A 16,116-nucleotide genomic window follows, 5' to 3' on the forward strand; every position below is an offset into this window, starting at 1 on the left:
GTCCCCAGAGGGGCTGCATTGTCCCCAGGGTGTCCCCAAGGGGTCTGCATTGTCCCCAAGGGGTCTGCATTGTCCCCAGGGTGTCCCCAAAGGGGTCTGGAGTGTCCCCAAGGGGTCTGCATTGTCCCCAGGGTGTCCCCAAAGGGGTCTGGAGTGTCCCCAGGTCATCCCCACATCCCCATTCCTGTCAGAGGGTGTGAGATCAGCCCCCAAACCCCCAAAATCCCCCCAAACTCCCTTTTCTCCCCTTTTTCACCCCCCAAACCCCCTTTTCTCCCCCTTTTCACCCCCCAAATCCCCATTTCTCCCTATTTCTCACCCCTTTTCTCCCCATTTCTCACCCTCCAAACCCCCTTTTCTCCCCTCTCTCACCCCCAAATCCCCATTTCTCCCTATTTCTCACCCCTTTTCTCCCCATTTCTCACCCTCCAAACCCCCTTTTCTCCCCTCTCTCACCCCCCAAATCCCCCATTTCTCCCCCCAGGCAGTCCCTGGAGGAGCAGAAGCGCCTGGAGGGTGCGAGATCACTCCCCAAACCCCCTTTTCTCCCAATTTTTCACCCCCAAACCCCCATTTCTCCCCCTTTCTCACCCCCAAACCCCCATTTCTCCCCTTTCTCACTCCCCAAACCCCCATTTCTCCCCCTTTTTCACCCCCAAATCCCCATTTTTCACCCCCCAAACTCCCTTTTCTCCCCTTTCTCACCCCCAAATCCCCAATTTTCACCTCCAAACCCCCATTTCTCCCCCTTTCTCATGCCTCAAACCCCCTTTTCTCCCTTTTTTCACCCCCAAATCCCCCTTTCTCACCCCCAAACCCCCTTTTCTCCCAATTTTTCACCCCCAAACCCCCTTTTCTCCCCCTTTTTCACCCCCAAACTCCCTTTTCTCCCCTTTCTCACCCCCCAACCCCCCATTTCTCCCTATTTCTCACCCCTTTTCTCCCCTTTCTCACCCCAAATCCCCCATTTCTCCCCCCAGGCAGTCCCTGGAGGAGCAGAAGCACCTGGAGGGTGCGAGATCACTCCCCAAACCCCCTTTTCTCCCCCTTTTTCACCCCCAAATCCCCATTTCTCCCCCCAGGCAGTCCCTGGCGGAGCAGAAGCACCTGGAGGGTGCGAGATCACTCCCCAAACCCCCTTTTCTCCCAATTTTTCACCCCCAAACCCCCATTTCTCCCCTCTCTCACCCCCAAACCCCCATTTCTCCCCCCAGGCAGTCCCTGGAGGAGCAGAAGCGCCTGGAGGGGGAGCTGACGGAGGAGGTGGAGCTGGCCAAGCGCCGCATTGACGAGATCAACAAGGAGCTGAACCAGGTGATGGAGCAGCTGGGGGACGCGCGCATCGACCGCCAGGAGAGCAGCCGGCAGCAGCGCAAGGCCGAGATCATGGACAGCATCAAACGCCTCTACCCCGGCTCCGTGGTGAGGGCAGTGCCCAGAGACACCCCAAAACAGCCTGAAATGGACCCAAAAAGTGACCCAAAAATAGTCTGAAGTGTAGCCAAAAAGTGACCCAAAATAGCCTGAAATGTATCCAAAAGTGACCCCAAAATAGCCTGAAATGGACCCAAAAAGTGACCCAGAACGCCCTCAGAAAATGACCAAAAACTGACCCTGAACACACCAAAAACTGACCCTGAACACACCAAAAACTGACCCAAAAATAGCCTGAAGTGTACCCAAAAACAGCCTGAAAGTACCCCAAGAGTGACCCCAAAAATAGCCTGAAATGGACCCAAAAACTGACCCAAAACCAGCCTTAAAGTACCCCAAGAGTGACCCCAAAATAGCCTGAAATGGACCCAAAAACTGAGCCAAAAATAGCCTGAAATGGACCCAAAAACTGAGCCAAAAATAGCCTGAAATGTACCCGAAAAGTGACCCAAAAATAGTCTGAAGTGTACCCAAAAAGTGACCCAAAATAGCCTGAAGTGTAGCCAAAAAGTGACCCAAAATAGCCTGAAGTGTAGCCAAAAACTGACCCAAAATAGCCTGAAATGTACCCCAAAATAGCCTGAAATGGACCCAAAAAGTGACCCAAAACAGCCTGAAATGGACCCAAAAAGTGACCCAAAAATAGCCTGAAGTGTACCCAAAAACTGAGCCAAAATAGCCTGAAATGTACCCAAAAGTGACCCCAAAATAGCCTGAAATGTACCCAAAAACTGACCCAAAAATAGTCTGAAGTGTACCCAAAAACTGACCCAAAAATAGCCTGAAGTGTACCCAAAAACTGAGCCAAAATAGCCTGAAATGTACCCAAAAACTGACCCAAAAGCAGCCTGAAATGTACCCCAAAAGTGACCCAAAATAGCCTGAAAGTACCCCAAGAGTGACCCCAAAATAGCCTGAAGTGTACCCAAAAACTGACCCAAAACCAGCCTGAAAGTACCCCAAAAGTGACCCCAAAATAGCCTGAAATGGACCCAAAAACTGACCCAAAAATAGTCTGAAGTGTACCCAAAAACTGACCCAAAATAGCCTGAAGTGTACCCAAAAACTGAGCCAAAATAGCCTGAAATGGACCCAAAAACTGAGCCAAAAATAGCCTGAAAGTGTACCCCAAAACTGACCCAAAACCAGCCTGAAAGTACCCCAAGAGTGACCCAAAAATAGCCTGAAGTGTACCCAAAAACTGACCCAAAAATAGCCTGAAATGGACCCAAAAACTGAGCCAAAATAGCCTGAAATGGACCCCAAAAGTGACCCCAAAATAGCCTGAAATGTACCCCAAAACTGACTCAGAACGCCCTCAGAAAATGACCAAAAACTGACCCAAAACACCCCAGAAACTGCCCCAAAACCCCACACTTGACCCCACACCTGACCCTATAAAAACCCCAAACCCCACAGTATGGCCGCCTGATTGACCTGTGCCAGCCCACGCAGAAGAACCCAACCCCATTGCCAGTGTCCCTGCCCCATAACTGACATTCCCCCATATCCCTGACCCCATAACTGACATTGCCCCATATCCCTGACCCCATAACCCATACCTGACCCCATAACTGACCCTATAACCCGCAGTATGGCCGCCTGATTGACCTGTGCCAGCCCACCCAGAACCCAACCCCATTGCCAGTGTCCCTGCCCCATAACTGATATCCCTGCCCCATAACTGATATCCCTGACCCATAACTGATATCCCTGACCCATAACTGACATTCCCCCATATCCCTGACCCCATACCTGACATTCCCCCATATCCCTGACCCCATAACTGACATTGCCCCATATCCCTGACCCCATACCCCATACCTGACCCCATAACTGACCCTATAAAAACCCCATACCCGCAGTATGGCCGCCTGATTGACCTGTGCCAGCCCACACAGAAGAACCCAACCCCATTGCCAGTGTCCCTGCCCCATAACTGCTATCCCTGCCCCATAACTGATATCCCTGACCCCATACCCCTATACCTGACCCCATAACTGACCCCATAACTGACCCTATACCCACAGTATGGCCGCCTGATTGACCTGTGCCAGCCCACGCAGAAGAACCCAACCCCATTGCCAGTGTCCCTGCCCCATAACTGCTATCCCTGCCCCATAACTGCTATCCCTGACCCCATAACTGCTATCCCTGACCCATAACTGACATTCCCCCATATCCCTGACCCCATCACTGACTGACCCTATAACTGACCCCATACCTGACCCCATAACTGACCCTATACCCGCAGTATGGCCGCCTGATTGACCTGTGCCAGCCCACCCAGAAGAACCCAACCCCATTGCCAGTGTCCCTGCCCCATAACTGATATCCCTGCCCCATAACTGATATCCCTGACCCCATACCTGCTATACCCCATATCCCTGACCCCATACCCCATACCTGACCCCATAACTGACCCTAAATCCCGCAGTATGGCCGCCTGATTGACCTGTGCCAGCCCACGCGGAAGAACCCAACCCCATTGCCAGTGTCCCTGCCCCATAACTGCTATCCCTGCCCCATAACTGACATTGCCCCATATCCCTGACCCCATAACTGACATTGCCCCATATCCCTGACCCTATAACTGACCCCATAACTGACCCTATACCCACAGTATGGCCGCCTGATTGACCTGTGCCAGCCCACCCAGAAGAACCCAACCCCATTGCCAGTGTCCCTGCCCCATAACTGATATCCCTGACCCTATAACTGACATTGCCCCATATCCCTGAGCCCATACCCCATAACTGACCCCATAACTGACCCCATACCCACAGTATGGCCGCCTGATTGACCTGTGCCAGCCCACGCAGAAGAACCCAACCCCATTGCCAGTCATTTCCCTGACCCATAACTGATATCCCTGCCCCATAACTGACATTCCCCCATATCCCTGACCCCATACCTGCTGTGCCCCATGTCCCTGACCCCATACCCTATACCTGACCCCATAACTGACCCTATAACCCACAGTATGGCCGCCTGATTGACCTGTGCCAGCCCACCCAGAAGAACCCAACCCCATTGCCAGTGTCCCTGCCCCATAACTGCTATCCCTGCCCCATAACTGATATCCCTGACCCCATACCTGCTATACCCCATATCCCTGACCCCATACCCCATACCTGACCCCATAACTGACCCTAAATCCCGCAGTATGGCCGCCTGATTGACCTGTGCCAGCCCACGCGGAAGAACCCAACCCCATTGCCAGTGTCCCTGCCCCATAACTGATATCCCTGCCCCATAACTGATATCCCTGCCCCATAACTGATATCCCTGGCCCCATACCTGACATTCCCCCATATCCCTGACCCCATACCTGACTGACCCTATACCTGACCCCATAACTGACCCCATAACTGACCCTAAATCTCTCAGTATGGCCGCCTGATTGACCTGTGCCAGCCCACGCAGAAGAACCCAACCCCATTGCCAGTGTCCCTGCCCCATAACTGCTATCCCTGACCCATAACTGATATCCCTGACCCCATACCCCATACCTGACCCTATAACTGACCCTATAAAAACCCCAAACCCCGCAGTATGGCCGCCTGATTGACCTGTGCCAGCCCACGCAGAAGAACCCAACCCCATTGCCAGTGTCCCTGCCCCATAACTGATATCCCCGACCCCATAACTGACATTGCCCCATATCCCTGACCCCATACCTGACATTGCCCCATATCCCTGACCCCATAACTGACATTCCCCCATATCCCTGACCCCATACCCCATACCTGACCCCATAACTGACCCTATAAAAACCCCAAACCCTGCAGTATGGCCGCCTGATTGACCTGTGCCAGCCCACACAGAAGAACCCAACCCCATTGCCAGTGTCCCTGCCCCATAACTGATATCCCTGACCCCATAACTGCTATCCCTGACCCATAACTGGCATTCCCCCATATCCCTGACCCCATACCTGACATTGCCCCATATCCCTGACCCCATACCTGACTGACCCTATACCTGACCCCATAACTGACCCCATAACTGACCCTAAATCTCTCAGTATGGCCGCCTGATTGACCTGTGCCAGCCCACCCAGAAGAACCCAACCCCATTGCCAGTGTCCCTGCCCCATAACTGCTATCCCTGCCCCATAACTGATATCCCTGACCCCATACCCCATACCTGACCCCATAACTGACCCCATAACTGACCCTATACCCACAGTATGGCCGCCTGATTGACCTGTGCCAGCCCACGCAGAAGAACCCAACCCCATTGCCAGTGTCCCTGCCCCATAACTGATATCCCTGCCCCATAACTGACATTCCCCCATATCCCTGACCCCATAACTGACATTGCCCCATATCCCTGACCCCATACCCCATACCTGACCCTATAACTGACCCCATAACTGACCCTATACCCGCAGTATGGCCGCCTGATTGACCTGTGCCAGCCCACCCAGAAGAACCCAACCCCATTGCCAGTGTCCCTGCCCCATAACTGACATTGCCCCATATCCCTGACCCCATACCTGACTGACCCTATACCTGACCCCATAACTGACCCCATAACTGACCCTATACCCACAGTATGGCCGCCTGATTGACCTGTGCCAGCCCACGCAGAAGAAGTACCAGATTGCAGTGACCAAGGTGCTGGGGAAGAACATGGACGCCATCATCGTGGACTCGGAGAAGACGGGCAGGGACTGCATCCAGTACATCAAGGAGCAGCGCGGGGAGCCCGAGACCTTCCTGCCCCTGGACTACCTCGAGGTCAGGCCCCAAAAGGGCAGGAGAAACCCTAAAAGGGGTTTGGGGTCAGGGGAAATCCTATAACGGGGTTCAGGGTCAGGAGAAACCCTATAACAGGGTTTGGGGTCAGTGAAAACCCTAAAAGCAGCTTTGGGGTCAGGAGAAACCCTACAGCAGGATGTGGGTAACTGAGACCTTCCTGCCCCTGGACTACCTCGAGGTCAGGCCCCAAAAGGGCAGGAGAAACCCTAAAAGGGGTTTGGGGTCAGGAGAAATCCTATAACAGGGTTTGGGGTCATTGAAAACCCTAAAAGCAGCTTTGGGGCAGGAGAAACCCTACAGAGACCTTCCTGCCCCTCAAGGTCAGACCCCAAAAGGGCAGGAGATAACCCTAAAATGAGGTTTGGGGTCAGGAGAAATCCTATAACAGGGTTCAGGGTCGGGAGAAACCCTATAACAGGGTTTGGGGTCAGGGGAAACCCTATAGCCAGCTTTGGGGTCAGGAGAAACCCTTAAACTAGCTTTGGGGTCAGGACATAATGGGGACCTTCCTGCCCCTGGACTACCTCGAGGTCAGGCCCCAAAAGGGCAGGAGAAACCCTAAAAGGGGTTTGTTTGGGGTCAGTGAAAACCCTAGAACCAACTTCAGGGTCAGGAGAAACCCTAAAAGGGGGTGTGGGTAACTGAGACCTTCCTGCCCCTGGACTACCTCGAGGTCAGGCCCCAAAAGGGCAGGAGAAACCCTAAAAGGGGTTTGGGGTCAGTGAAAACCCTATAGCCAGCTTCAGGGTCAGGAGAAACCCTAAAAGGGGTTTGGGGTCAGTGGAAATCCTATAACAGGATTTGGGGTCAGGAGAAACCCTAAAACAGCATGTGGGTAACTGAGACCTTCCTGCCCCTGGACTGCCTCGAGGTCAGGCTCCAAAAGGGCAGGAGAAACCCTAAAAGGGGTTTGTTTGGGGTCAGGAGAAACCCTAAAACAGGGTTTGGGGTCATTGAAAACCCTATAACCAACTTCAGGGTCAGCAGAAACCCTAAAAGGGGTTTGGGGTCAGTGAAAACCCTATAGCCAACTTCAGGGTCAGGAGAAACCCTAAAAGGGGGTGTGGGTAACTGAGACCTTCCTGCCCCTCGTGTTCAGACCCCAAAAGGGCAGGAGAAAACCCTATAACAGGGTTTGGGGTCAGGAGGAACCCTATAACCAACTTCAGGGTCAGGAGAAACCCTAAAAGCAGCTTTGGGGCAGGAGATATCTTAGTGCAGGGTTTGGGGTCAGCAGGTAATGGGGACCTTCCTGCCCCTGGACTACCTCAAGGTCAGGCCCCAAAAGGGCAGGAGAAACCCTAAAAGGGGTTTGGGGTCAGGAGAAATCCTATAACAGGGTTTGGGGTCAGGGGAAACCCTAGAACCAGCTTCAGGGTCAGGGGAAACTCTAAAAGCAGCTTTGGGGTCAGGAGAAACCCTAAAAGGAGGTTTGGGTAACTGAGACCTTCCTGCCCCTGGACTACCTCGAGGTCAGGCCCCAAAAGGGCAGGAGAAACCCTAAAAGGGGTTTGGGGTCAGGAAAAACCCTATAACAGGGTTTGGGGTCAATGAAAACCCTATAGCCAACTTCAGGGTCAGGAGAAACCCTAAAAGGGGGTGTGGGTAACTGAGACCTTCCTGCCCCTGGACTGCCTCAAGGTCAGACCCCAAAAGGGCAGGAGAAACCCTAAAAGGGGTTTGGGGTCAGGAGAAATCCTATAACAGGGTTCAGGGTCAGGAGAAACCCTAAAACAGGGTTTGGGGTCAGGAGAAACCCTAAAAAGGGTTTGGGGTCAGTGAAAACCCCATAACCAACTTCAGGGTCAGGAGAAACCCTAAAAGGGGCTTTGGGGTCTGCAGATCATTGAGACCTTCCTGCCCCTGGACTGCCTCGAGGTCAGGCCCCAAAAGGGCAGGAGAAACCCTAAAAGGGGTTTGGGGTCAGGAGAAATCCTATAACAGCGTTTGGGGTCAGTGAAAACCCTAAAAGCAGCTTTGGGGCAGGAGATACCTTAGTGCAGGGTTTGGGTAACTGAGACCTTCCTGCCCCTCGACTGCCTTGAGGTCAGACCCCAAAAGGGCAGGAGAAACCCTAAAAGGGGTTTGGGGTCAGGAGAAATCCTATAACAGGGTTCAGGGTCAATGAAAACCCTAAAAGCAGCTTTGGGGTCAGGAGAAACCCTACAGCAGGATGTGGGTAACTGAGACCTTCCTGCCCCTGGACCACCTCGAGGTCAGACCCCAAAAGGGCAGGAAAAATCCTATAACAGGGTTTGGGGGCAGGAGAAACCCTAAAACCAACTTCAGGGTCAGGAGAAACCCTAAAAGGGGGTTTGGGGTGAGGAGAAACCCTAAAAGCAGCTTTGGGGTCAGGTGAAACCCTAAAATGAGGTTTGGGGGCAGAGAAAACCCTAAAATGGGATTTGGGGTCATTGAAAACCCTAAAACAGAATTTGGGGTCAGTGAAAACCCTAAGGGGGGGATTGGGGGGCAGAGAAAACCCTACAATGGGGTTTCAAACCCTAAAAGCAGCTTTGGGGTCAAATGGTGCCCATTTTGGGGTTTCTAACTGCATGGTTTTGGGGTTCTGACCCCAATTTCTGATCCTGACCCCATTTTGGGGTTTTTAACCTCCAATTTTGGGATTTAACCCGAATTTGAGCTCCTGACCCCACTTTTGGGGTTTTAACCCCCAATTTTGGGATTTTGACCCCAATTTCTGATCCTGACCCCACTTTTGAGGTTTTTCAGCCCCGATTTTGGGGATTTGACCCCAGTTTGAGATCCTGACCCCATTTTTGGGGTTTTTCACCCTGGATTTTGGGATTCTAACACCAATTTGAGATCCTGACCCCACTTTTGGGGTTTTTAACCCCCAATTTTTGGGATTTAGGTGAAACCCATGAATGAGAAGCTGTGGAGGGGATTTGGGGTTCCCATTTTTGGGGTTTTTAACCCTCAATTTTGGGGTTCTGACCCCAGTTTGAGATCCTGACCCCACTTTTGGGGTTTTTAACCCCCGATTTTGTGGTTCTAACCCCAATTTCTGATCCTGACCCCACTTTTGGGGTTTTTAACCCCCAGTTTTTGGGATTTTAGGTGAAACCCATGAATGAGAAGCTGCAGAAACTGGGGAGGGGATTTGGGTGCCCATTTTGGGGTTTTCACCCCCAATTTTACGGTTTGTACCCGATTTGAGCTCCTGACCCCATTTTTGGGGTTTTTCACCCCCGATTTTGGGATTTTGACCCCGATTTCTGATCCTGACCCCACTTTTGGGCTTTTTCACCCCCAATTTTTGGGGTTTCAGGTGAAGCCCACGGACGAGAAGCTGCGGGAGCTGCGCGGGGCCAAGCTGGGTTTGGGGTTGGTTTGGGGCCCATTTTGGGATTTTTCACCCCCAATTTTTGGGGTTTTAGGTGAAACCCATGGATGAGAAGCTGTGGAGGGGATTTGGGTGCCCATTTTGGGTTTTTCACCCCCGATTTTGGGATTTTGACCCCGATTTCTGATCCTGACCCCATTTTTGGGGTTTTTCACCCCCAATTTTGGGGATTTGACCCCAATTTCTGATCCTGACCCCATTTTTGGGGTTTTTCATCCCCAGTTTTGGGATTCTAACCCCAGTTTGAGATCCTGACCCCATTTTGAGGTTTTTCACCCCCGATTTTGGGATTTTGACCCTGATTTGAGCTCCTGACTCCATTTTTGGGGTTTTTCACCCCCGATTTTGGGATTTTGACCCCAATTTCTGATCCTGACCCGACTTTTGGGCTTTTTCACCCCCGATTTTTGGGGTTTCAGGTGAAGCCCACGGACGAGAAGCTGCGGGAGCTGCGCGGGGCCAAGCTGGGTTTGGGGTTGGTTTGGGGCCCATTTTGGGATTTTTCACCCCCAATTTTTGGGATTCAGTTGAAACCCATGAATGAGAAGCTGTGGAGGGGATTTGGGTCCCCATTTTTGGGGTTTTTAACCCCCAATTTGGGATTTTGACCCCCGATTTGAGATCCTGACCCCATTTTTGGAGTTTTCCCCCTGATTTTGGGGTTTTGACCCCAATTTCTGATCCTGACCCCATTTTTGGGGTTTTTAACCCCCAGTTTTGGGATTTTGACCCCCGATTTGAGATCCTGACCCCATTTTTGGGGTTTTTAACCTCTGATTTTGGGGACTTGACCCCAATTTCTGATCCTGACCCCACTTCTGGGCTTTTTCCCCCCCGATTTTGGGATTCTGACCCCAATTTCTGATCCTGACCCCATTTTTAGGGTTTTCACCCCCAATTTTGGGGTTTGTACCCGATTTGAGATCCTGACCCCATTTTTGAGGTTTTTCACCCCCGATTTTTGGGATTTTGACCCCAATTTCTGATCCTGACCCCACTTTTGGGGTTTTTTACCCTCGATTTTTGGGATTCAGGTGAAACCTAGGGACGAGAAGCTGCAGGAGCTGTGGGGTGGGGTTTAACCCCATTTTTAGGCTTTTTCAGCCCCAGTTTTGGGGATTTGACCCCAATTTCTGATCCTGACCCCATTTTTAGGGTTTTTCATCCCCAGTTTTGGGATTCTAACCCCAATTTATGATCCTGACCCCATTTTTGGGGTTTTCACCCCCGATTTTGGGATTTTGACCCCGATTTGAGCTCCTGACCCCATTTTTGAGGTTTTTCACCCCCGATTTTGGGATTTTGACCCTGATTTCTGATCCTGACCCCATTTTTAGGGTTTTTCATCCCCAGTTTTGGGATTCTATCCCCAGTTTGAGATCCTGACCCCATTTTTGGGGTTTTTCACCCCTGATTTTTGGGATTTTGACCCCGATTTCTGATCCTGACCCCATTTTTGGGGTTTTTAACCCCCAATTTTTGGGATTTTAGGTGAAACTCATGAATGAGGAGCTGCAGAAACTGGGGAGGGGATTTGGGTGCCCATTTTGGGGTTTTCACCCCCGATTTTGGGGTTTTGACCCCGATTTCTGATCCTGACCCCATTTTTGGGCTTTTTCACCCTCGATTTTGGGGTTCTGACCCCGATTTGAGATCCTGACCCCATTTTGGGGTTTTTCACCCCCAGTTTTTGGGATTTTAGGTGAAACCCATGAATGAGAAGCTGTGGAGGGGATTTGGGTGCCCATTTTGGGGTTTTTCACCCCCAATTTGGGATTTAACCCAAATATCTGATCCTGACCCCATTTTGGGGTTTTTAACCTCCAATTTTGGGATGTAACCCGAATTTGAGCTCCTGACCCCACTTTTGGGGTTTTAACCCCCAATTTTGGGATTTTGACCCCAATTTCTGATCCTGACCCCATTTTTGGGGTTTTTAACCCCCAGTTTTGGGATTTTGACCCCGATTTGAGATCCTGACCCCATTTTTGGGGTTTTTAACCCCCGATTTTTGGGATTCTGACCCCGATTTCTGATCCTGACCCCATTTTTAGACGTTTTCCCCCCTGATTTTGGGATTTTGACCCCGATTTGAGATCCTGACCCCACTTTTGGGCTTTTTCACCCCTGATTTTTGGGGATTCAGGTGAAGCCCACGGACGAGAAGCTGCGGGAGCTGTGGGGTGGAGTTTGGCTCCATTTTTTAGGGTTTTTCACCCCCAATTTTGGGATTTTGACCCCGATTTCTGATCCTGACCCCATTTTGGTGTTTTTCAACCCAATTTTTGGGATTCAGGTGAAGCCCACGGACGAGAAGCTGCGGGAGCTGCGCGGGGCCAAGCTGGGTTTGGGGTTGGTTTGGGGCCCATTTTGGGGTTTTTCAGCCCCAATTTTTGGGATTTTGACCCCGATTTCTGATCCTGACCCCATTTTTGGGGTTTTTCCCCCTGATTTTTGGGGTTTTCACCCCCGATTTTTGGGATTTTGACCCCAATTTGAGATCCTGACCCCATTTTTGGGCTTTTTCACCCCCGATTTTTGGGATTCAGGTGAAGCCCACGGACGAGAAGCTGCAGGAGCTGTGGGGTGGAGTTTGGCTCCATTTTTTAGGGTTGTTCACCCCCAATTTTGGGATTTTGACCCCGATTTCTGATCCTGACCCCATTTTGGTGTTTTTCACCCCTGATTTTTGGGGTTTCAGGTGAAGCCCACGGACGAGAAGCTGCGGGAGCTGCGCGGGGCCAAGCTGGTGATCGATGTCATCCGTTACGAGCCCCCCCACATCAAGAAGGCGCTGCAGTTCGCCTGCGGCAACGCCCTGGTCTGCGACAACGTCGAGGACGCGCGCAGGATCGCCTTCGGAGGCCACCAGAGGCACAAGGTGCCCCAAAACCACCCCAAAAATGCCCTAAAAATATCCTAAAACCAGCTCAAAACAGCCCCAAAAACCAGCCCCAAAACCACCCCAAAAATGCCCTAAAAATACCCTAAAACCAGCTCAAAACAGCCCCATGGCTTTCGGAGGACAGCAGAGGCACAAGGTGCCCCAAAATCACCCCAAAAATGCCCTAAAAATGGCCAAAATCACCCTAAAAATAGCCTAAAAACAGCCCCCCAAAATACCACAAAAACGCCCTAAAAATATCCTAAAACCAGCTCAAAACAGCCCCATGGCCTTTGGAGGCCACCAGACGCACAAGGTGCCCCAAAACCACCCCAAAAGTGCCCTAAAAACAGCCCCCCAATGTACCCTAAAACTGCCCTAAAATCACCCCAAAAACACTCTAAAGCTGGCATGAAATCACCCCAAAAATACTCTAATAACAGCCCCCCAAAATACCCTAAAAATGCCCTAAAAATATTCTAAAACCAGTCCCAAACTGCCCCCCAAAACTGACTTGAAAATACCCCAAAACTGCCTCAAAACCAGCCCAAAGCAGCCCCAAAATCACCCCCAAACCAACCTAAAAATATCCTAAAACCAGCTCAAAACAGCCCCATGGCCTTCGGCGGCCACCAGAGGCACAAGGTGCCCCAAAACCACCCCAAAAATGCCCTAAAATCCACCCCAGAAATGCCCTAAAAATGGCCCCAAAATCACCCCAAAAATACCCTAAAATCCACCCCAGGAATACCCTAAAAATGGCCTGAAATAACCCCAAAAATGCCCTAAATCCACCCCAGAAATGCCCTAAAAATGGCCCCAAAATCAGCCCAAAACCAACCTAAAAATATCCTAAAACCAGCTCAAAACAGCCCCATGGCCTTTGGAGGCCACCAGAGGCACAAGGTGCCCCAAAATCACACCAAAAATGCCCTAAAAATATCCTAAAACCAGCTCAAAACAGCCCCAAAAACCAGCCCCAAAACCACCCCAAAAATGCCCTAAAAATACCCTAAAACCAGCTCAAAACAGCCCCATGGCCATCAGGGCCACAAGAGGCACAAGGTGCCCCAAAACCACCCCAAAAATGGCCTAAAAATGGCCCTAAAATCACCCCAGAAATGCCCTAAAACCCACCCCAGAAATGCCCTAAAAACGGCCAAAATCACCCCAAAAATGCCCTAAAAACCACCCCAGAAATGCCCTACAAATGACCCCAAAATCACCCCAGAAATGCCCTAAAAACCACCCCAGAAATGCCCTAAAATCCACCCCAGAAATACCCTAAAAACGGCCAAAATCGCCCTAAAAATACCCTAAAAACGGCCCCCCAAAATACCATAAAAATGGCCCCAAAATCACCCCAAAAATACCCTAAAATCCACCCCAGGAATACCCTAAAAATGGCCTGAAATCACCCCAAAAATGCCCTAAAAATGGCCCCAAAACCACCCCAAAAATGCCCTAAAAATATCCTAAAACCAGCTCAAAACAGCCCCATGGCCTTCGGAGGACAGCAGAGGCACAAGGTGCCCCAAAATCAACACAAAAATGCCCTAAAAATATCCTAAAACTGCTCCAAAACCACCCCAAAAATGCCCTAAAATCCACCCCAGAAATGCCCTAAAAACGGCCAAAATCACCCCAGAAATGCCCTAAAAATGGCCCCAAAATCACCCCAGAAATGCCCTAAAAACCACCCCAGAAATACCCTAAAAATGGCCTGAAATCACCCCAAAAATGCCCTAAAGCTGGCCTGAAATCACCCCAAAAATACTCTAAAAACAGCCCCCCCAATGTACCCTAAAAACGGCCTAAAATCACCCCAAAACCAGTCCCAAACTGCCCCCCAGAACTGACCTGAAAATACCCCAAAATCACCCCAAAAATGCCCTAAAATATCCTAAAACCAGTCCCAAACTGCCCCCCAAAACTGACCTGAAAGTACCCCAAAGTCACCCCAAAACCAACCTAAAAATATCCTAAAACCAGCTCAGAACAGCCCCATGGCCTTCGGAGGCCACCAGAGGCACAAGGTGCCCCAAAATCACCCCAGAAATGCCCTAAAAACCACCCCAAAAATGCCCTAAAAATACCCTAAAACCAGCTCAAAACAGCCCCAAAAACCAACCCCAAAATCACCCCAAAAATGCCCTAAAAATATCCTAAAACCAGCTCAAAACAGCCCCATTGCCTTCGGCGGCCACCAGAGGCACAAGGTGCCCCAAATCACCCCAAAAGTGCCCTAAAAACCACCCCAGAAATGCCCTAAAAACGGCCTGAAATCACCCCAAAAATGCCATAAAAACCACCCCAGAAATGCCCTGAAAACCACCCCAGAAATCCCCTAAAAATGGCCTGAAATCACCCCAAAAATGCCCTAAAAACCACCCCAGAAATGCCCTAAAAATGACCCCAAAATCACCCCAAAAATGCCCTAAAATCCACCCCAGGAATACCCTAAAAATGGCCTGAAATCACCCCAAAACTGCCCCAAAACAGCCCCAAAATCGCCCCAAAACCAACCTAAAAATATCCTAAAACCAGCTCCGAACAGCCCCATGGCCTTCAGAGGCCACCAGAGGCACAAGGTGCCCCAAATCACCCCAAAAACAGCCAAAATCACCCCCAAAATACCCTAAAGTCAGCCCTCCAATGTACCATAAAAATGGCCTGAAATCACCCCAAAATTACCCCAAAAATACCCTAAATATCACCCCCAAAATACCCCAAAAATGGCCAAAATCACCCCAAAAATACCCTAAATATCACCCCCAAAATACCCCAAAAATGGCCAAAATCACCCCAAAAATACCCTAAATATCACCCCCAAAATACCCTAAATATCACCCCCAAAATACCCCAAAAATGGCCAAAATCACCCCAAAAATACCCTAAAAACAGCCCCCCCAAAACTGCCATCAAACCCCCCTGAAAGCACCCCAAAGCAGCCCCAATGTCCCCAGGGATGTCCCAATGTCCCCAATGTGTCCCCAAGTCCCCTCAGACGGTGGCCCTGGACGGGGCCCTGTTCCAGAAGTCGGGGGTGTCCCATGGATGTCCCCAGTGATGTCCACAATGTCCCCAATGTCCCCAATGTCCCCAATGTCCCCAATGTCCCTGTTGATGTCGCCACAGACGGTGGCCCTGGACGGGACCCTGCTCCAGCAGTCAGGGGTGTCCCATGGGTGTCCCCGATGTCCCCAATGTCCCCAATGTCCCCAATGATGTCCCCAATGATGTCCCCACAGACGGTGGCCCTGGACAGGGCCCTGTTCCAGAAGTCGGGGGTGTCCCATGGATGTCCCCAGTGATGTCCCCAATGTCCCCAATGTGTCCCCAATGTCCCCAGTGATGTCCCCAATGTCCCCAGTGATGTCCCACAGACGGTGGCCCTGGACGGGACCCTGTTCCAGCAGTCCATGGTGTCCCTGGGTGTCCCCAATGTCCCCAATGTCCCCAATGATGTCCCCATGTCCCCACAGACGGTGGCCCTGGACGGGACCCTGTTCCAGAAGTCGGGGGTGGCTCTGGGTGTCCCCAATGTCCCCATGTCCCCAATGTGTCCCCAATGTGTCCCCAATGTCCCCAATGTCCCCGTTGATGTCCCCACAGACGGTGGCCCTGGACGGGACCCTGTTCCAGAAGTCGGGGGTGTCCCATGG

General features: G+C 51.2%; 1 protein-coding gene across 8 annotated transcripts in view; it reads left to right on the forward strand.

Moving 5' to 3' along the window:
- SMC1A (structural maintenance of chromosomes 1A) overlaps positions 1-16,116 on the forward strand; it is a 70,666-nt gene that overhangs the window by 19,395 nt on the left and 35,155 nt on the right. For all 8 annotated transcript variants that reach the window (XR_011677902.1, XR_011677903.1, XM_071420247.1 and 5 more), the window contains exons 9-11: positions 1,215-1,422; positions 5,994-6,179; positions 12,269-12,448. Coding sequence is in view for 6 of the 8 variants with exons in the window: in XM_071420247.1 (XP_071276348.1) it covers positions 1,215-1,422; positions 5,994-6,179; positions 12,269-12,448 (574 nt within the window). In the remaining 2 variants the exon portion in view is untranslated. The remainder of the gene's footprint in view (positions 1-1,214; positions 1,423-5,993; positions 6,180-12,268; positions 12,449-16,116) is intronic.

Source organism: Agelaius tricolor, unplaced genomic scaffold, assembly GCF_023055355.1.
Source record: "Agelaius tricolor isolate 1412-34295 unplaced genomic scaffold, bAgeTri1.0.p SCAF_130, whole genome shotgun sequence".
Classification (NCBI taxonomy): domain Eukaryota; kingdom Metazoa; phylum Chordata; class Aves; order Passeriformes; family Icteridae; genus Agelaius; species Agelaius tricolor.